General features: G+C 41.3%; 1 protein-coding gene across 1 annotated transcript in view; it reads left to right on the top strand.

Moving 5' to 3' along the window:
- Window positions 1-23,163, top strand: part of mastl (microtubule associated serine/threonine kinase-like) — a 61,608-nt gene that overhangs the window by 17,346 nt on the left and 21,099 nt on the right. Inside the window, exons 4-8 of the mRNA XM_080217329.1 lie at window positions 1,472-1,560; window positions 1,741-1,847; window positions 7,709-7,853; window positions 8,281-8,447; window positions 11,634-12,983. Of these exons, the coding sequence (XP_080073455.1) occupies window positions 1,472-1,560; window positions 1,741-1,847; window positions 7,709-7,853; window positions 8,281-8,447; window positions 11,634-12,983 (1,858 nt within the window). The remainder of the gene's footprint in view (window positions 1-1,471; window positions 1,561-1,740; window positions 1,848-7,708; window positions 7,854-8,280; window positions 8,448-11,633; window positions 12,984-23,163) is intronic.

Below are 23,163 nucleotides of genomic sequence, written 5' to 3'. Positions count from 1 at the left end.
TGCTTCATCTAACTGAATGATTTGTTGCTCTCCTGAAACTCAACTGGGGTGTGGGTCTGTAGATGCTGCTCTTGAATAGCCCATCCTCTCTGATCATTCTTCATGTGTGAGCATAGATAATTAGTCCTGTAAGCTATATGATGTTGGTGCCAGGATTGAACATAGCTTATTCAACAGAATATTAACCTGTCACATTCAGTATCTCTCAAGATTATGTTTAACCATACAGTAAAGTCACAAAGGGTTGAATAATCTGCTGCTCCTATGCACCCTGATATATGTCTCTTTGATTTTACACAGGCCACTTGGGAAGAAGCCTGCAGTTGTTATTGAGTGGCTTTTAGCTGGTATGAAGAGAAAAGTAAAGATGATTAGTAACAAATTCTGGCCAGCAATTTCTGTATCCTCCTGCACCCCCACTTCAGCCAAAAGGCTCCCAAAACGAGAAACATTGGGGGCGATTCTACCAAAAGTGCTGAATTGGTAGGAAATCTGGTCTAGATCACGACTGTTTTTTCAGTGCAACTTCAGACCTGAATCCCCCATTCTGTGCAATACAGAGGTCACAATTGGAAATCTAATGAAAAACACAGTGGGTGGGGCCTATTCACGCCGGAGGCTGACAGCTTTGGAAGTCTGAGCATACACAGTGGTCCCAATCTATGAGTCTCCCCGTTTGCTGGCCAGCTCTGGACCCCTGCGGTGCTGCCCCTCCAGTGGCCCCCACAGCAATTCTTGGGCCAGACCTGACTTCCCCTCCCTCCAGTCCCAGAATGTCATGATACCGCTCCCCCCCCCCCCACCCCAAATTGCTGGCCTCCCTCCAGCCCAGCCCATGCAGATCCCCTCACCAATCACCCCTAGGCCCTGACCACAATAAGCCCTGCCCAATGCCTGATGGGCAGTGCCAAGGTGCCCATCAGACATGGGCCAGGGGGCACAGGCCGGTACTGCCAGGGTGCCCATGCTCAGGGGCCTCCACCCCCTCTGCAACCTGACCCCCACCCCCCTTTCATTCCAGCAGCATCTCCCAAATGTGGGGAGCTACTCTAAACCTCGCCAGAATGAAGTACTCCTGGCAGGGTAGGAGATGCTATTGGGACCGGCAAGTTCCTGATTAATGACATGCAAAACATATTTAAACTACATTTTAAAAAAAAGATTCAAATAACTTACCTCTCTTCTCACCTGTTTCCAACACTATCCCAACTATAGTTGTTCTGCGGCTCTGCGCGTGCACAAATCCCGGAAAAAGGCTGAAGACATGATTCTCCTGACCAGACTCGCCAGAAAAGTTGTGGGTTACAATGGGAAAATTGGGCTTGTTATCTCAGTTGAGATCAGCAAAGTTGAGGAATCGAACTTGGAAGCTTTATGGCTGTCATTGCACAGCATGAAAAGAAGATTATGAGGAGGGATATTCTGTCTGTTCTTTCGAATTGTAATATGACTTGATTTTCTGGTCTTTTAGAGATCTAAAGCCGGACAACATGTTGATTTCTAATCAGGGCCACATCAAATTAACTGACTTTGGTCTCTCCAGAGTTACTCTGAACCGAGGTAATAAATTTATATAATTTAAATCCAGATACGTTATTGAGTCACCAGTAGAATAGTCCAATTTAACTGTATTGCTGAAATTGTTTAACAAAACGTATTTAAAAATGAGCAATCAAACCCCATATTCCAGTTAAGGCCAATTTGATTACTAAGAATTTCTAACTGCATCTTTGTCTCCAGAGATAAATATAATGGATATTCTGAATACACCATCCATGATTAATCCAAAACTGGATTACTATCGTACTCCTGGACAGATCCTGTCTCTCATCAGTTCTCTGAGCTTTGTAAGTACTAAATCTGCTGTGATTTACTGTAAGAGAAGTTGAATTTTATTTTAATTGTGATATTCCAGTCAATGTTCTTCTTATAAAAGTTCACAGACCTAATTCCCAAGTTTCTTAGTTCTTTAATTCTTGCTAATCGGTGATATTTTAGCAGCCGTTTTGCTAAAATGGAAACAAAACATCTGGGAATTCGTTGTTAACATCTGAAGAGAAGTGGATTAAGACTTGGTGTTTATAACTGTACTAGAACTTTCTAAACCATTATTTTACATTATTCCTTTCTGGTCACTTTGTGACCATGTGGAATAAAACACCTCATTGATTTTTGTCAACTCCTGCAGATTTCCAGTCATATGGAGAGATTAAAGTGTAATTTCCAGCTTTTCTAATAGTGCAGTGCTGAGAGGGTGCTGGTCTGTCACAGCAGCTTTTTCCTTCTGATGGGAACTTAAACTGAGTTGCAGTCTTCTTTCTCAAATGTGGTTCCATATTCAAGAAAGGGAACGGGGATAGCCCAGGAAATTACTGACCGGTGAGTCTAATCTCAGTGGTTGGTAGGTTGATGGAGAGGATCCTGAGGGACAGGATTTATGAACATTTAGAGAAGTTTGGTATGATCAAAAGTAGTCAACACAGCTTTGTCAAGGGCAGGTCATGCCTTACAAGCCTGGTTGAGTTCTTTGAAAATGTGACTAAACACATTGACGAAGGAAGAGTGGTGGATGTGGTTTATATGGATTTCAGCAAGGCGTTCCATAAGGTCCCCCATGCAAGGCTTCTTCAGAAAGTGAGAGGGCATGGGATCCAAGGGCCTTTGGCCTTGTGGATCCAGAACTGGCTTGCCTGCAGAAGGCAGAGAGTGGTTGTGGATGGTCTTATTCTGAGTGGAGGTCGGTCATCAGTGGAGTGCCCCAGGGATCTATTCTAGGTCCCTTGCTGTTTGTCATTTTCATAAATGACTCGGATGAGGAAATGGAGGGATGGGTTAGTAAGTTCGCAGATGATACGAAGGTTGGTGGTGTTGTGGATGGTCTGGAGGGATGTCAGAAGTTGCAGCGGGACATAGATAGGATGCAAGACTGGGCAGAGAAGTGGCAGATGGACTTCAACCCAGATAAATGTGTAGCGGTCCATTTTGGCAGGTCCAATGGGATGAAGGAGTATAATATCAAGGATAAGACTCTTAGCAGTGTAGAGGATCAGAAGGACCTTGGGGTCCGGGTCCATAGGACTCTTAAATCGGCCTCGCAGGTGGAGGATGTGGTCAAGAAGGTGTGTGGTGTATTAGCCTTCATTAATCGAGGGATTGAGTTTAGGAGTCGGGAGATAATGCTGCAGCTTTATAAGACCCTAGTCAGACCCCACTTGGAGTACTGTGTGCAGTTCTGGTTGCCTCATTACAAGAAAGATGTGGAAGCTATTGAAAGGGTGCAGAGGAGATTTACAAGGATGTTGCCTGGATTGGGTAGCATGCCTTATGAGGATAGGTTGAGGGAGCTTGGTCTTTTCTCCCTGGAGAGACGAAGGATGAGGTGACCTGATAGAGGTTTATAAGATGTTGCGAGGTATAGATCGAGTGAATTCTCGGAGGCTATTTCCCAGGGCTGAAACGGTCGCTATGAGAGGACACAGGTTTAAGGTGCTGGGGAGTAGGTACAGAGGAGATGTCAGGGGTAAGTTTTTCACTCGGATGGTGGTGGATGAGTGGAATCGGCTGCCATCGGTGGTGGTGGAGGCGAACCCGTTGGGGTCTTTTAAGAGACTTCTGGATGAGTACATGGGATTGAGGGTTATAGGTAGGCCTAGTAGGTAGGGATATGACCAGCGCAACTTGTGGGCCGAAGGGCCTGTTTGTGCTGTAGTTTTCTATGTTCAAATGGATATAAAGAAGTTCTGTCACTGTTTGCAAAGGAACAAGGGAGGTGTTCTGGTCTATATTTATTCCTGAACCAACATCAATAAAATAGATCTTTTCATTATCTATTTTCTAATTGCTACTTCTAGGGCATTACTGACTGCATATTAGCTACAATATTTCCCTCCATTGCAAGAGTGATCATGTTTCCCAAGTACTTCATTGACTGAACTATTTTGGGAGGTTCTGAGGTTTTAAAATACTCTTTTTAAAAAAAACATGTTTGCTCTTTCCAAGTGTTTAATTTACCAAAATTATAGTTAATTTCAGAACTAAAATAAGATTGACTGCAGGTGGAGGATGTGTTTAAGAAGGCGTATAGTGTATTAGCCTTCATTAATCAAGGGATTGAGTTTAGGAGTCGGGAGATAATACTGCAGCTTTATAAGACGGTAGTCAGACCCCACTTGGAGTACTGTGCGCAGTTCTGGTTGCCTCGTTACAAGATGTGGAAGCTATTGGAAGTTGACAGTCCCAATACTCATGTAATAGATGTTTTATTTTAATAGTTTTGTGCATTGCAAATACTTTCTGAAAGTGTAACATTCCCTTTTTAAAGTATCTCACTACTTTGAAGTGAGACTGAAGAATGAAACATAGTCCCCCTTAATCATAACCGGATGTGTAATAATCAATCCCAATTTTCTTTTTGCCTCTGATTCCAATATATGACCATGTTGCTCAATCTCTGATCACCATTGATTCCAGTGCAGCTGCCATTTACATGAAGAATAAATCTACTGGATCGGAGTTAATCTGACAATGGAGAATGTTTTGCACTCTCTGATATCTTGCCAATTTCCCATTAATCTGTCGATGTCTTGCTGACTCTTGCCCTCCCCAAGCCATAACTGAGCAAGCAACTGGTCTTAGTTTCTCTTGAGCACCTACTTGCTACACATTTCCTCTTTTTGATCTTTGTTTTTCCTCTGTCAACAGAGTAAAAGTTATACTATAAGATGATAATATAGAGTACAGGTTAATCTGGTTCCTACCATGTAGAGGCCATTTGGCCTCTGATCTTCAGGTAAGCGTTCTCCAAGGCAGCCTTCACGACACATGACAGCGCAGAGACTGATAGCCAAGTTCTGCACACATGAGGATGGCCTCAACTGGGATCTTGGGTCCATGTCACTATCTGTAACTCCCATGACTTGCCTTAATTTGCAAAATTTCACTAACTATCCTGTCTGGAACAGTACATGTTCTCTTTAACCTGTGCTTAATGGTCTCTGCACTCACATTGTCTGTAGCTTTAAGACCTGATTATCTGTAAAGACTCGCGTTTCCATGATTAGTTTGTTAATTGAGTTTGTCTTTTATATGCTCTTTTTGAATGGAACTCCCACTCATCTGACAAAGGGGCAGTGTGCTGAAAGCTAGTGGCTTTTGCTACCAAATAAACCTGTTGGACTTTAACCTGGTGTTGTAAGACTTCTTACTGTGTCCTACCATGTAGCCAGGAATGTGATGGTGCATTTATTTTGCACTGTCTCTTGGACATAATGAAGCAATTGAACTATTTGCAGATTGGGACCAAGACTTAAATGTTTTGGGAGCCATTTAAATCAGTTAGATTGGAGTGGTGTGAGAGGGGAGCTTGATTGTAGGACTGGTTGTAGACAGCACTGATGGATTTGTGGGTAAAGGCTGAAGGCAACATGTTATGCAATTGAGGGTTTTCTTAAATGCAATGAAATTCTAACTTTTTATAGATATAAAAGACACAATAATGAGCTTATAAAATACTTCAGATTGGCTTCCATATTGCAAGAAGAATTTTGGTGCTTTGGCAAGGATACAGCTACCTTAAGATACAAAAGAATATATGAATTAGGAGCAGGAGTGGGCCATTTTACTCCTTGAGCCTGTTCTGTCATTTGATAAGATCATGGCCAATCTGATCATGGTCTCAACTCCACTTTCTTGTCAACCCCCATACTCTTTGACTCCTTTTGATAATCAGTCCATTCAACTCAACCTTAAAAATATTCAGTGATCATGCATGCATTGCTCTTGGAACAGGCCCTTCGAGCCTGCTCTACCATTCATTATTATCATGGCCTGATCCTGGTCTCTCCCCCTGCCCCCAAACCATATCTTTTGGTCCCCTTTTCCTCAAGAGGTAAATCTAACTACTTCTTGAAAACACACAATGTTTTGCCTCAATTGTTTTCTGTGGTAGTGAATTCCACAGACTTACAAATCTCTGGGTGAAGAGATTTCTCCTCATCTGAGTCCTAAATGGTTTGCCCCGTATTTTTAGACTTTGACTCTTGATTCTGGACATCCCCACAATTGGGAGCATCCATATTGCATCTCTCCTGTCTGGTTTATAGTTTTATGAGATCCTCCTCCTCACTGTTCCAAACCCCAGCAAATATAATTTTAAAGGTCTCGAGCTCTCCTTGAAAGTCAGTCCCACTATCTCAGAAATCAGTCTGGTAAACCTTCTTTGCACTTCCTCTATAGCAAGGAAATCATTCCTCAGATAAGGAGACCAAAACTGCACACAATATTCCAGGTGTGGCCTTGCCTGTATAATTGCACCAAGACACCCCTGCTCCTGTACTCAAATCCTCTCTATGAACGCCAATATACCATTTCTCTTGTTTACTGCCTGATGGGCAGTGCCAGGCTGGCATTGCCCAAGAGACACCATCCTGCCCTTAACCTCCCAGGGGTCCTCAATGGTCTTTGTGTCCACCAGTGGGGTCATCACAGTTGGTCCCCCTTGATGGGGACCCCTCCCTGTGGAGGGGGGAGAGACACTAGTGAGCCTAGAGAATACTGTCCCAGGCTCACTAATCATATTGAAATCTGAATTTCAATATGGTAGTCAGCCTTGTGCCAATTTCTGACGCAAGGCTGATAACATTGAAAAACATTGCCTGGGAGACTTGTAATTGGCCAGACACAATGAGATTCCTGCTGTGCAGCACACTCTAGAGCCAACTAAAGAGCAGGCTATTCTGAGGGAGAATTGTCTCCAAAATATCTCTTCAGCACTTGTGCAGGCAGGCATGCGCGCGCTCATGCATTCTCTCTCACACATGCTCACAGAACTGTGTACTTTTGTTTTCAATTGGATATATCTTTAACTTTCTTAGCTTGCCACGGATGGTGCATTTGTATCCTAGAGTCATTTTTTTTCCTTACCGGAGTGCTGCTTTGAACATCCTGAAATATCTCCTTAAATGTTTGTTACTGCATCTCTACTGACCTATTCCTTAACTTATTTTCCCAGTTCACTTTAGCCAGCTCTATCTTCATGCCTTTTTGTAGTTTCCTTTATTTAAGTCTTAAAACGCTAATCTTAGACCCGCTTTTCCTTCACCTGACTAAATTTCGCACTTAGTTTATGATCACTGCAACTTAAAGGCTCCTTTACTATGAGATCGTTAATTAATCTTACCTTATTGCACACTACCGGATATAGGATAGCCTGTTCTTTAGTTGGCTGTACGATGTGCTTCCCTAAAAGATTATTCCGAAAATGCTCTAAATTGATATTCCAGGCTACCTTTGATCTGATTCATCCAACCTATATGTAAATTTTAAATTATTCATGAAGGTATGGAATTCACTTCCAGGATTAGCAGTCAATGTTTAAGATTCGTTGGATAGGTGTTTTATATTTCACAGAATTACTATAGCTAAGTATAAATGAATAGAAAATGTGAATTGCATTTATTGCTTTAGCATTTGGTTGCAAGAATTTGTGAGCCACTTTCAATTAGTTGTAAATTCAGTCTGATTTGACTGAATTGTAGACCTCAGAGCTGCTGCAAAGTTTAACCAGCACTTATTAAAAAGTGATTTTTACCTTTTTTTTAAGTTGTCAATTGATATCAGTTCCTACAAAAGTTAAGAATTTAAGCCCTAATATGTATAGGTTTTGTCTTCTGTAGCGTTAAGTGCTCATGCATTTTGACTTTCTATTTAGAACACTCCTGTGGAAGGGAAGATTAAAGATCAATCGCCAATATTGAGCCCCATGATGTGTAACAACGCCAGTCTCTCCCTTGGATCACTTTGTTCTCCTTTACCTCAGAGTGCCAAAGCATGTGACAAGAAGCTTAAGACAAAAGGTTTGACAAACACAAATGAATGCATTGCTGACAGATGCCAATATATTGGCCCTTGTAAATTGCTCGCTTTTGAAATTTTGTAGTCAGCAGTTTTGTGAGATGACAGCTGTAAGTTCTTAGCTCAGGAGTAGACTTTGTACTTGTCCATAAGTAGGTCTGAAACTGACTGCTAACTATAAAGTATCACAAAACAGAGACTTTTTAGCATTGGAGTTACCAATTATATGTGTAAGCTGGCATTTAAAAAAAAATGGGAAAAGTAATAATCTGAATACGTTCATTTACATTTAATACTCATCTAATTATTGTTGAAAATTACTTCTGAATGTTTATAACTTCACCCATTTGAATACATTTTTGTATTTTTCAGTTAAAAGCTCTGATTGTCCTGATGATGAGTGGTGAATTGCACATTTTCCTCCACCAGGTGCTGACAGCTTGTCTTGCAGTCCCTGTATGCCAGTCAGGTACCTGGCTCCAGATCTTATCCAGTCAAATAAGAAGTCTGAAATTTCAAGTGCCAGTCGTCAATCACACCCAGTACCTTCCAGCAGAGAGTCAGGGTGCTTAAATAGCCCACCATGGGAAAAAGAGGTTAGCTTTGTGAACTTTTGTTACCTATTAATAATTACATTTTCAGTATTTCAAAACATACAGTTGTTGGATATAATATTGAAATATGATCTTTCACATGTAAATTTGAGGTTGAGCATATTTGAGTCATTTGTGATCAATTTTTTTTATGGATCATCATGTGCATCTAAATTTGTAGTTCTCTGACAGTTCAGAAAATTCAGTTGCTCAAGTCTGCACCAGCATTCACTCAGATGATAATTGATCTGTAATGTAACTTCATATACCAGCTGTTGATCCATATCCCAACAGGTTTGCCAAAGATGATTTCCCTGTCATAATTCTACATTGACGCAATCCTACCATTATTTTCTATGTGCCCAGTTATCATATCCTCTATAATAGCTTTGAGTATTTTCCTTGCTAATGGTCTGTAGTTCCCTGTTTTATCTCTTTTTTTTTTGTTTCTTTTTGCCTGCCATTTCTTAAATGGTACTACTTTCTAATCTAGAGGCATCATTCCAGAGTCAATAGAACTTTGAAAACTGATCACCAATGTGTCTGCTATCTCTACAGCCACCTCTTTCAGCACTCTGGAACGTAGATCGTCAGGTCAAGAGAACATATCAGCTTTCAGTCCCATTTAATTTCTCCAGTACATTTTACTGGTACCAATTTTTTCAGGTCCTCAATCTCACTACAGGTAGAGTATTCTTTATCCATAAATCCAAAAATGTCAAAACTTTTTTTTTGCTCATCCTCAACCTTTAGCGCAATAAGTCTGTTTGTCTGCGCTGTTTACCTTGCGATTTTTGTGGTGAATGTGTCAAAAAGAAACTTGTTTAAGGTACTCTATTATTTAATATATCTTACTTTTCTAGTCACTTTATTTACTTTAACTAGCCCAGATTTGGGCTATTATAATGTAAGTTTATACACGTGATCTAAAACCAAAATTAGCTAAAATCCAAAATGCAATTGTCCCCGAAGGTTTAAAATGAAGGTTACTCAACCTGTTACTCCTTGGATCCCCAATATTTCAAGGTTTTATTTTGTGTCGTCCTCTGAAGACAGATGCAAAGTATTTGTTTAGTTTCTCTGCCTGCCATCATAAGTTCTCTGTTATCTGCCTGCAGTGGTTCCACATTTGTCTTTGCCAACCTTTTTCCTTTCTCCATGCCTACAGAAGATCTTACAGTTGGTTTATGTTCCTCGTTAGTTTACTTTCATTCCATTATCTCTTTATTTATCAATTCCTTGTTTTTCTTCTGCTGAATTTTAAAATGCCCCCAATCCTCAGGCATGCTAGTTTTTTTTGGTAGCTTTTACATGCTTCTTCCTTTGATCAAATAGAATCTTTAACTTGTTAAGTATGATTGAATCACACATAGTTGCCAGTCTACCTCAGACAATTTAGTTTCTTTTGTTTAGATTAAAGACTCTAGTTTCCGATTGAACTACAGCACTTTAAAACTTGGTGTAAAATTCCATCATGTTATAGTCAGTCGCCAAAACATAATTATTAGCCCTTTCTCTTTCACAATGCTCAATCTAAAATAGCCCGTTCTTTAGTCTGGGTCCACTGTTTTAGAAAACCATCAAGTATGCATTCCAGGAATTTGACTCCCTTGGCATTTAGTGCTAGTTTGGTTTACCATACATTGAAGTAACTACTGTGTTAGCCTTGTTACAGGCACCTCTAATTTCCTGTTTCATACCATGCCCTACATTACCACTACTATTTGGTGACTTATAGACAATTGCCTCGATGTTTGCTACCCCCTCTTAGCTCTACCCAAACTGATTCTAGACTTTATCATCTTATCTAAGATCCTCTTTTACTAATGTACTGATCCCATCCTTAATTAAAATCACACTGTTAATACACTTTCTTTTTTGCCTATCCTTCCTAAATGCTGAGTAGTCTTGAACTTTACTCTTCCAACCTTGATCATGCTGCAGCCAGGTCTTAATGGCAACCACATCTCTAATGGCAATTGGGTCATATCTGTTTACTTCTATTTGTGCTATTAATCCATCGATCTTGTTATGAATGCTGCATGCATTCAGAGTGCCATTAATTCTTGGGTATTATTATTTTTGCAATTTCTATCTTTGAACACTGGCGCATCCTTGGGCTGGTACACTCTGTTCTGTCCTGCCACATTTTGGTAACCATTTCCTTTATTGCTATTCAGCTGTGAGTCCTCTCTAGTTTCACATCTTTCCTCACCCCCACTATTTAGCTTAAAGCCCTCTCTACTGCCCTAGTTATGACTTGAAGTTTCTATTGTCCATTAGCTTGGGATCAGAATTCCTATCTGCAACAATGATTTACCTTTCTACTAATACCCACGGACTCAAGGATTAACAGATGTTATGCTGCCTGATTCCCTGTCTGACATCAAGTCATGAATGAAATAAGTTTTCTGCAATTCAGCATTTGGCAAGATTGAAGTTGCATCATACTGTGTAACCACTGAATACTTAGCACTATGATTATAATCTATATTGCCATAATATTTTATTGACACTGGCACACTGTTTTAATTGAGGCACTGAAATCTATTAAGTTAACACAAGAATTTCATTCAAGTGCGTTTAAATGCCTTCAAGGCTTAGAACTTCAAATTTCCCTGAAAATTCTGCCCTCTACAAACATCTAATTTTGATGTGTTCCTGTGAGAATTAAGATGATGAGACGTGAACATGACCTGGATCAAGGCAATGCATGTGGAATATTGAACATCTCCGATGGCAAAATTTGTGAGCCTAATTGTAAAATTGGTATGACATGAAATTGGTATTTTCCTGTGGCACCCCCTCCCACTCTGCAGCAATAAGAATGCAGACATCCTGTGATACAATGCACTCAGTGACTGATTTAAATAATTGCAACTCGTACTGAGTGATACTATGACACCAAAGAAAAGTTGTTTTATGTAAAGATTTATGTGCTGAGAATATCATGCATAATTTTGGGAGCGAGGTAGGGATCTGCAAATAGATTAATGCTTACGTTGGAGACCGTTTTGAATTGAACTCATGAAATCATGAGTTGAAATCAGGATTTTGAATCAATCCAAAACTTGCCGTGTGTTTACAATTGTCAGGTAGCTCAATTGATTACTGGAAGCACCTAGTGAAGTTTGCAGGACAATTGTTTTTGTTCTGCGCAGGATTTTAATTTTTCTGTGATCTCTGCAGGAAGCAGCAGTACAGACTTCTTTTGGAGTGACGAACACTGTTAGGACTGTTGTCACAGAGGACTCCATTATAAAGAATGGCAATTATGAGGACAGTTTGAGGGTCACCGTTTCTCCAGCTGAGAATGAAAGTGATTCAGAAAGCAGATTGAATGGACGTCATCAGATTGGGGCCACGCCTCTTAACAATGTATTGGCAAAGGGCCTTGTCAAAAAATGCCTTTACAAAAATGTGAGACGGGAAGAAGAGCAATTTTCTTTGCCTACAGCTGAAGTGACCAAAGATGCAGCGCACAGACTTCATATCCTGAGCCCTTCACCTCCTTGGGGAACCACGGTAATGGAAAACTCTGTGAATTTTAGCCAAGATCTATGTCACACGATACCAGAAGGGATGATTCTGTCTGAAAATATCCACATTCCAGACTGTTTAAAGGGTTCTTTGCCTAATGCTGCCCAAGAATATCATGAGAATGGATTTCAAGAGAAAAGTCAAAATCAGCAAAACAGAGCCAAGAGAACCTTTGATCAGGTGGATAGCAGCCCATTTTCAGCCAGCTCCCGCAGGAAGAAATCTAATTTTGAGTATAACCGTGGATGTGAAATACCAGAATTTCAGCCAGTTGCTAGCACTGGTTTAACCAGGGAAATACAGGCACTGGAATTGGGTTCTGCAATAATTAATGGCAAATGTCCTGATGTGACTAGTGGGGACTTGGAGAACACAAGTATTTCAGAAAGAGTACCTGAGACCACACCTGTCACTTGCTTAGCCAAAAACCTGTTGAGTGAACTGGATGAGCAATGTGAAAAGGAGGACTGTAGAGACGACTTTAATTGCAGTTTTCAGGCTGATGAGAATGACAGGAGTCTGAAGAGAAATTTGAGCCTGTATTCAGCCTTTTCAACTCAGGATGCATCTTCCATAGATCATTTTGAAAAAGCATTAGATGCAAGTACCAAAGACACTTCATTTGAAGAGTTCACAGCTAAAGACAAAGTAACCCCACAGTCTTCTCTTGTGCATAAAACACTTGCTTTTCCTCACTGTACTGCTCCAAAGCATCAGAATGCAAGTGGTGATAGTAAGCAGTACATCACCCGCTCAGCAGAAATCAATTATGACCAGCCTTCATTCTCAAGCAATCCTTTGACTTCATACCAAAAGAAGCCTATTGTAGGATTCCGAAGTTATTGCAGTCCAATATACGAATCTGATTTGTCCATGCAATCCAAGATTAGTATAGATTCTGTAGAGAAAATGGATACATCCCTTTGCACTGGGAGCTACCCACAGGCTATGACACCTCTGCCAAGAGTCCAACTGTACAGGCTAACTGGATCATTTCAAGTAAGTTATTTTTTGGCGTTGCATAAATGACTGCTACATGAGCTCTAAAAACCTTGTTTGAAAGAACACAAATGGTACAAATCATGTTTTAAAAAAAGAAATTATATTTTAAAACTGGTTTCAAAGCTTCTCCCATACTCCGTCACATTGATGTGGAGAAAAACAAACCTGGAATTCTGATTACACAGGCCAACTGGACTGCGCTGTAGTTTATGCTCCATATCTATTCCTCTGTTAGCAAATTAGACCAAGTGCCTCTTGAGATGGAAATAAAATCATCCATCACCTCCATTTATGGGTTTGGAGCCCAGGTTGCTTGTTTTTCCAGCTATAAATGCAGTGGTGCTTGGAATAAATAAAAGACGCTCCCTGCGCCATCACACTGAAAATAAAAAGACATTTCTTCCACTTAACAGATGCACGCACACACACCTCTAATTTCATAAATACAAGATGCAGGTACTGAGACATCAAACTGTTCTTTATTAACTTTGCAATTTCAGTAATAATTTATCTGGACATGAGCTATAAAATATATAAAAGTACGCATAACAGGATTTTCTTTGCAGTGGGAATCGTGGCAGGCAGGAGTTCTTGATTTGACCTAAGGCAAATCCATTTCCCAAAAGCGAGATAAACTATTGAAATTTATTCTCTTGACTTTTGTGGTAGATTAAAGGCAGACTGAGCCTCTCAACAAACCATGTTGGAAACCTTGTTTGTTTGTATTAATATGCTGAGTGCTTATTAAAAGGCCACCTTGTTGGAATCATTTTTTCCACTTCCACATTTAAGTTTCCTATCGGGGGTAATTAGAATGTTCAGTTTGTGAAGAGCCCCAAGCAGGCTTCACTTCATCCATGGTTTTGAGGTCAACGGATGCTGCTTTTGCCTTCCTGCTGACTGCTTATTCTTTTGTATCGGGTGCAGTAACACAAGTTGCGCTAAGGCTGAGCACAAGAGGTACCTTATCTATTTACGAGGTTCTCTGATACAATGTGTATATTGACCAATGAAGGTAAGCTTGGAGTTCCCACAGTTCCACATGCTATAAAATTGGCCTTATAGGCAGCCTCACTGTGCAGGCTTGATCCTGAAATAGGGCACATTAAAGCCACCCTGCAGGGCAATGGCTACCATGATGAGATCATTGCTTACTGTATATGATGCAATTCTTGAATTGGCATAGGCTGCCACTTTAGGCCCTGAAAAGTGCCCAGCTGACCTCATTACTCTAAGTATGAGGTGTCTCAAGGATTTGAGCAACAGTTGAAGCTAGCTGTTACCATTCGTGTTGCTGATGCATAATATTTTCCATTAACAGGATCAAGTCGAAAAGATGTTTTGCCTAAACTCAAATGAGTAATGTCGTATATGAATTTCAGTGCCAGTATAATGCCAGCTATGAAGGCTGTACATCCCAATAACTGGCTGTATTAAACAGCACGTCCCTCCACCTGACGATAGATGGCTGCTATAGAAGCTCAACACACTCTTTCCTCCCACAGCCTTAGCAACTTTAACTAGAATAGTGATTTCACCCATGATGTCCTCAAGACTGTGTGCAAAGCACATCATCAGTGCTTTGAACACCTACTTGCCAAGGATGCACTCCACGTACTGCTCCCAAAGGGGCCTTGCTAAACAGATCACTCTTTTTATGGCATAACCAAATGAATGGGTCAACAGGGAGCAGCAGCATAAGAATGCCATATGCCCCTTGCAATTGCTTTTCAATGCAGATAGATGAAGCAATATGCTTTTGCAGCCTGATTTCTATTCACACATCATAACCATTGACATCTTTATCATGCAGTGAAGTGTCCGGGTTTCTTTGTAGTGTCTTCAATTGAGTGTCTTGCCTGAACTGAGTTGCTGAGGTGCAACCACTTGGGTCAACCCTAAATTCTTTTTCCTGCATTGGGGCAAGACCCTGAGCAATAAATTTGGACACACACAAGCCAAGATGGAAGTGCATCGATCCTTCCAGAGAGGTGGAGTGAAAGGAGGCATCACTGGAGTGCCCTGGGTAGATGGCCTGAGGATGATTGGCTACCCTCAGGGAGCAGAAGTGTCAATGGTATCTCCTTGACTTCATAAGGAGAATGGATACCTGGAAGGAAGTTGAGCTGCCCCGTCCCCTCGCCTAGCCACTGCTATACTGCACCCATGGCTAGAGAGACTGCAAGCTCAAGTGCACATCTGGCAGAAACTGCACATTCTGCTGGACCTGGGCAAGGTGGCTGCCAACCGTATCGTGGAGACAGCCAAGAGCTCACATGCCAAAGCCACAACCGCAGACAAGGTGGATGGATTCCTCCATTCTTTGGTCCAGTCAGGAGATGATCTCTCACAACTCTGCTAGATGTTCCCCTGCCTGTCTCAGCATTTCTTATGTTGTCTTTTGGGGTGGAATCTAGAAGTTTATAATCTGAATTGGGTTCCATTGGGAGCCTGGTCTCCAGCAGCTCTCCCAAGCATCAAACTATTATTGTTCAATAGCTGGCAGAAGCGGTGACAATGTCTGATTTTCTCATCAGCTTGTAAATACAAGCCTATTGCAGAATGAGAACCCACTAAGGTGCATGCATCTGCATTGGTTGAGGGTGCAGGTGAATGTTGTGACAGTGCTTCCTCTGAGAATACTGAGGCTTACTTCTCGGAAATGGCCAAGGTGCTGGATCTGCAGCATGTCTGAGTGGATGTCATGTCCTGTCCTTTTGCAGATACCTGCAATAGAGATGAGAGATTTAGTGATTGACTGACTGACTGAACAGGCTTGTGGATTAAAGATCACTCTGTCATTGCACACATTATAAGGACATAAGAAATAGGAGCAGGAGTAGGTCATCTCGCCCATCGAGCCTGCCCCGCCATTTATTAAGATCATGGCTGATCTGAAGTGGATCAGTTCCACTTTCCCGCTTTCTCCCCATAACCCTGAATTCCCCTGTCTATCAGAAACCTATCTACCCATGACTTAAATGTATTTAGCGAGGTAGCCTCCACCACTTCAACGGGCAGAGAATTCCAGAGATTCACCACCCTTTGAGTGAAGAAGTTCCTCCTCAACTCCGATCTAAACTGCCCCCACCCCCCCTTATCTTGAGGCTGTGTCCTCTAGTCCTGCTATCCTTTCTCACTCTACCTCTACCCTATCCATCCCCTTCATTATCTTATACGTCTCTATAAGATCCTCCCTCATCCTCCTAAACTCCAATGAGTACAGACCCAGTCTATTTAGTCTCTCTTCATAGGCCAACCCCCTCATCTCCGGTATCAGCCTAGTGAACCTCCTGTGCACTCCCTCCAAGGCCAATATATCCTTCCGCAAGTGCGACGACCAAAACTGTACACAGTAGTCCAGCTGCGGCCTCACCAGTACCCTGTACAGTTGCAGCAAGACCTCCCTACTTTTATATTCTGTCCCCCTCGCTGTAAAGGCCAACATTCCATTTACCTTCCTGAACGCCTGCTGCACCTGCAGACTGGGTTTTTGCGACTCATGCACAAGGACCCCCAGGTCCCTCTGCACCAGAGCATGTTGCAGCTTTTCACCTTTTAAATAATAACCCTTCCTACTATTATTTCTGCCAAAGTGGATAACCTCTCACTTGCTAACATCCATCTGCCAGGTCCTTGCCCACTTGCTCAGCCTATCCAGATCTCTCTGCAGACTTTCCACACCCTCCACGCAATTTGCTTTACCACTCATCTTCGTGTCATCAGCAAATTTTGTCACCATACACTCAGCCCCCTCCACCAGATCATCTATATAAATGGTAAACAGTTGAGGGTCCAGCAGCGATCCCTGCGGCACTCCACTAGTCACCAACTGCCAACTAGAATAGCACCCATTGATACCAACTCTTTGCTTCCTATTAGACAGCCAATCCTCTATCCATGCTAACACCTTACCCCCAACTCCGTGCACCCTAACCTTCTGTAGCAACCTTTTGTGAGGCACCTTATCAAACGCCTTTTGGAAATCTAAAAACACCACATCCACCGGTTCCCCTCTGTATACTGCACTAGTCACATCCTCATAGAAATCCAATAAATTCGTCAAACACGACTTCCCCTTGACGAATCGTGCTGCGTCTGCTCGATCAAACCATTCACTTCTAGGTGCCTCGCTATTTCTTCTTTGATGACGGATTCTAGCATTTTTCCAACTACAGACTAACCAGCCTATAATTCCCAGCCTTTTGTCTGCTACCTTTTTTAAACAGTGGTGTAACATTAGCCGTTTTCCAATCTTCCAGCACTTCCCCGGAGTCCAGCGCATTTTGATAAATAATTACTAAGGCCTCTACTATCACCTCTGCCATTTCTTTCAGAACCATGGGATACATTCCATGTGGGCCTGGAGACTTGTCCACCTTCAGTCCCATTAGTCTATCAAGCACTACCTCTCTAGTGATAGTAATCGCATTTAGGCCCTCATCTCCTACCATCCTTCTATCTTTAATATCTGGTAAACTATTCGTGTCCTCCTCCGTGAAGACCGAGGCAAAAAACTTATTTAAAGCCTCAGCCATAAAGCTGGAAATTGGAAGATTCCTAATTTGGGTGCTTAGAGTCTGGTCTCTCCTGCACAGGCAAAGTTGTGCTTCTCACTGGGAAGCACAGCTCTGAGGGGTAAAGTTCTGCCTTTCCCTCTGACCTTGGCCCACCCATCATGTTATGTGCAATCATGTCCTGCAGAAAGACAGAACTATTGATTGTGAGACCACTGAATGAAATAAGCGTTTCAGAAATATGCCTGCCTGTTGTCACTGCTGAGCCCTCCCCAGCGAGTGATTAAGAAGCTGCTTGGAACTAATAAGAGTTGGTGGCTGACCCAGGTTCTGTGCTGAAGTCTCATTTGCCGATTGTGTGATTATCCCCGTGCACTCTAACAGAGACTGCCTTATGCCCTAAAGGAGAGTGCGAGTTTGAATGAATAGAAGGTGCAATTACCCTAGTGGAGAAGATCATTCATCCTTTTTCAGAATAGGTTTGTTCTTTTTTTTTGGACTCCATGGATGCTTATCAGCTCACTGATCTCCTTCCAAGCCACTGTGGTCAGATGGGAAGTACTCCTGCTCCCATCCCAAGATAATCTTTCCTGGATTGCTTGGAGGAAAATCTCCAGAGCGGTGTGACTAAGCCATGGGATAGAAGTTGCTTTGTTCTGGATGTTTTGGTTTAAGTGCAATCCAGAACTCCTGGCCTATAGTGAGTAGATGGCTGTCCATAGCCCTTTTTAAAAATAGCATCAAAACCATTGACCTTTATGAGGTAATGGTGTTCATCCCGCTATGAGATTCACAATGCTCTGAGATGCATCAATAATGAGCTGAACAGCAGACGATCGCATGTGTTCAGCTATCCCACTGTCCAGCAGGAATTACTCTTCACTTCCCCGCCAGCCACCAAACTTTGAATTCGGAGCTGAAGATTCTGTCCGTGAAATCTGTACTTGTGTCATTGTTCATTTTTGTATCTGTGGTATTTGTTTACGTGCCAGTATATAATACACGTTATGATAGTGAATTTTGCCTTAGTTCTGGGAACTGTCATTTAAGAAAATCGTTCATTATGTAAAAGGAAACCTGGTCACATTTCACTTTGTGAAGGATCATTCTGACACAATGAAACACATGGAGACTTTAAAAATAAACTTATAGTGAGAATCCAAACTGAATTCTAGAAATGCATAACAGGATAGTTTAATATTTTGAATAGTCCCTTGCCAAAAGATGCAGTATTAAATGGTGCGCCATATCACCCGGTAAAGTTTTAAAATTTGTTAATCAGATAACATATTTCTTCCTCCTCGTTCTTTTTCCATTGTTTGCCCTCACTTATACTGAAAGCATTGTCACTTTACCATGGTACAGTTATCCAAAGCTGGGCATTTCCAGTACCTCTCCTAAGCAGTCATTCTTCACATGACATATGTCAGCAGTCTGGATGGGGTGAGGGGAAAGGTTAACTTTTAGTACAGCTACTTATTTCACTCATTTGACATCCGCACCTATAAAGATTAATGGCAGAACTAACTGAATTTATATATTTTTTCTTCTTTTATCGTAGTACATTAGCTATTGCTCTGAGATCAGATAACTTCTGTGACAGATTTTGTGATTTTTGGAGTACCAAAAAGCAGCTTCAACTGACCATGTAAATATTACACCACCATCTAGTGGAGAAAGTCAGTATTGCTGCAGAATTTCACATTACTTATGGATCATCTGTGAAGTATTTTGTCCCTCTGCCATTGGAATTTGATAGTAAAAGAGACATACTTATTTTCTGGATTTCTGACATTCTACTCATTACATTCTTCCTCCTCTCCACCTCACCCCTGGTCAGAACTCATTTCCTTAACTACGGTTTCTTTTTTGCTTCTTCCCTAATGTGTCCCTAACTGGACTCTTAAGGGGCCTTTAACATGGTATTTTATTGAGGGCATCCTGGGAGCCTAGACATATGTACAAACATATTAATTTGGAGTGGGAGTAGGCCAGTCAGCCCCTTAAACCATAAGATCACGGTTGATTTGATTGTAATCTCCACTTCCTTGTTAATTAAGAATCTGTCTAGCTGTGCCTTAAACATGTTCAATGATGCTGCTTTCACTGACTTTCGAGGAAGTTCCAAAAGCTCTCTACCCTCGGAGAAAAAAATTCTCCTCATCTCTGTCTTTAAATGGGCAATCCTTGTGTTTCAATAGTGACCCCTAGTTCTAGATACTCCCAGAAGAGGAGACATCATTTCTACATCCTCACTTACAAGATCCTGAGGGATCTTGAATGTTTGAATCAAGTATACTTATGATAAACATATATTAGGGCACTCTAACATCCATTTGAGAACTCACTTCCTCATTAAAGATGAGGAGCCTGGTCAGGCAGGATCTATACTTCTGAAAATATTTTACAATCACTTATTAGGACTTCTTAACCTTCTAAATGTGCCCCTCACCTGCTGAAAGGGCAGTGCTCCGAAAGCTCATGCCACTAAATAAACCTGTTGGACTTTAACCTGGTGTTGTGAGACTTCTTATTGCAACTTCCTAAAGACCAATTCCATTACTTTGTCAGTTGTTGACCTAAAATTAATACATTTGCCTATACTGAGTTGATTGCAATAACTTGTTTGTAATCCAGTGGACCTCCCTTTATATTTACAGATGGCTTCTTTTATCTGTCAGCAGCTTGATATATTTCACTTGTTGTCTTACTTAACACCTTTTGGTGCTTATAGACTTTGAACACCTTTAAAGGCATGTTCAAGGCATCCATGTAAGTGACCTCAAAAGCCAAAATTGCTAATTAAGATGGCTTGCATGATTCAGTGCTCCCTCTAGTTACTACTCCAGGAAATAACCATTTCTAATATATATTGAAACCTGCAAATTATGGACTAACTGGGGACTGTCTTTTACTTGCAGGTGTCCTTATTTTTAAAACATATTATATGCACTAAACACTTTCAATACAATGGGAAATTATTTACCTGACATAGAGCAGAGGTGTTCTATCAATGGGATTGAATACTGCAAGCATATAATTCCCCATTCTACCAAAATCACTGCTGACCTGCATGTCCCATGTTTAAATTGGATTAGGGCTTGGCACATTGAAGATAATGAATCGTAATTTGCAAGCATCTATGATTTCAGGTTACCTCTGGAATATTTTACCATGCAAGCCATTTGGGGTTCTTAAAGTGTCAATTTGTTCAGGTTCCCTGTGTTACCTATTTTTAGTTTTTCTTTTTCAATTTGGGGTCTCAGTTACTTGGAAACCCTTTCTCTGTTTTAATACTGAAAGTCTTTCATGGGCCATTACATCTAGTTTTACCAGTTGTGCTCATTTCTGGTGTTCTGTTGAGTCTGCTATAATTTTTTGGATATTCTTATGTATATTTTTAAATCTTCAAATGTATTATCAATCATTTTCATGCTGTGTTTCTTAACTTCATATTTGCTGATCCTTAGTACTTGCTTATGCTGTGGATTTGTTGTAATATCCTATGTGTTCCATTACTCAGTGTTGTGCGTTTCTATCCCTGCCCCTCAGTTTATTTTATTTAAATCATCTTATCTTTATATAAACTTGGACCTTTTTAAAGTTGTATGTAGTTCTGGAATATTATGTAATTTTGTACAGTTCATTTATCTCTGACCTGTCATATTTTAATCACGTTATAGTTGCTATCAGTCAGGATATGATGATTTCCGTTCCTAGTTTTCTACCTATTTATCTCGTCATTACCAGGTGAAAATGCAATTTACTTCTAATGGCATCCCAAGCACAATTGGCCAGCAATCTTGCACTATTTTCATTAGCTTAAACTCTAAAATACTTCTGCATTCCCTGTTTTATTATATTGGCTAAAACCTTTTTGTTTGTAGTATCTTCCTCAGCACTTTGTACAGCATTCCTCTTCTTAATCTAATGGTCATAAATATCTTGGAAATTACCTCCGTTCTTTTGGCACTTCTGTGTTGAGCTAGGCTTGTATTGTTCTACTCCCTTACATTCACAGATTTCATACCTTGTAGATTTACTCCACCTGCTAGTTTCTTTGGATACTTCCTGAATACTCTAAACCTGGTATTTATCTTTACTTTCATAACTGCAGCCTAACTGCGTTTCTGAAATACTTCGAAAGGGCTGTGCTGGTCTTGAGTTTCATCACCTTGTTGCAATTGCTCCTAACATTCACATACAATTGTCTAAGAGCCTATCAATTTTTTTTTGGCTTGTTTTATTTTCTGTCTGCTCAAAAGATGGCAGTATAGAGGCAACTAATTTACACTATTTGAGAAAAGGAGACTGCTCAGCAGTCAGTCAGGTTTCAGATGTACACAGAACAATAAAAGCATTTGGTACAAAAAATCTAGCTTTCAGCATTTTTTTTGCTGACCTTTGTAGTTTTTGACTAGTTTAAATTCTCCCACATTGCCCTATTCATCTATCCACAAGGTGGCACAGTGTCTATCACTGCTGTCTCATAGCACCAGGGACCCAGGTTCAATTCCTGCCTTGGGTGACCCTGTTTGTGGAGTTTGCATTTCTCTCAGTGTCTGCGTGGGTTTCCTTCAGGTTCTCAAGTTTCCTCCCACAGTCCAAAGATGTGCGGGGGTAGATTGATTGGCTATGCTCAATTGACCCTAGTGTCAGGGGAATTAGAAGAGTAAATGCGTGGGGTTACGACAATAGGGCACGAGGGATTCTATAATTCTAACTAGTTTTAGTTGAAGCCCATCTCATCTGAACAGTTTTGCGGATGACACGAAGATGGCTGGACTTGCGGATAGCTATGAACATTGTCGGACAATACAGCAGGATATAGGCTGGAAAATTGGTCAGAGAAATGGCAGGTGGAATTTAATCCAGATAAATGCGAGGTGATGCATTTTGGAAGAACAAATGTAGGGTGGAGTTATACAATAAATGGCAGGGCCATCAAGAGTATAGAAACACAGAGGGACCTAGGTGTGCAAGTCCACAAAACCTTGAAGGTGGCAGCACAGGCGGAGAAGGTGGTGAAGAAGGCATATGGTATGCTTTATAGGACGGGGTATAGAGTATAAAAGCGGGAGTCTGATGTTGCAGCTGTATAGAACGTTGGTTAGGCCACATTTGGAGTACTGCGTCCAGTTCTGGTCGCCGTACTACCAAAAGGACGTGGAGGCTTTAGAGAGAGAGAGCAGAGAAGGTGTACCAGGATGTTGCCTGGTATGGAGGGTCATAGCTCTGAGGAGAGATTGGGTAGACTGGGGTTGTTCTCCCTGGAAAGATGGAGAATGAGGAGAGACCTAATAGAGGTGTACAAAATTATGAAGGGTATAGGTAGGGTGAATAGTGGGAAGCTTTTTCCCAGGTCGGAGGTGACGATCACGAGCAGTCACGGGCTCAGGGTGAGAGGGGAGAGGTATAACTCGAATATCAGAGGGACGCTTTTTACACAGAGGGTGATGGGGGCCTGGAATGCACTGCCAAGTAAGGCGGTGGAAGCAGACACGCTGGCATTGTTTAAGACTTATCTGGATAGTCACATGAGCAGACTGGGAATGGAGGGATACAAATGAACGGTCTAGTTGGACCAATGAGTGGCACAGGCTTGTAGGGCCAAAGGGCCTGTTTCCTGTGCTGCACTGTTCTTCGTTCTTTTCCTGTGC

Source organism: Carcharhinus amblyrhynchos, chromosome 2 (genome assembly GCF_965287045.1).
Source record: "Carcharhinus amblyrhynchos chromosome 2, sCarAmb.v2.hapA, whole genome shotgun sequence".
Classification (NCBI taxonomy): Eukaryota; Metazoa; Chordata; class Chondrichthyes; order Carcharhiniformes; family Carcharhinidae; genus Carcharhinus; species Carcharhinus amblyrhynchos.
Note: the sequence above shows the minus strand (reverse complement) of the source record. Positions and strands in the feature narration are given on the sequence as shown.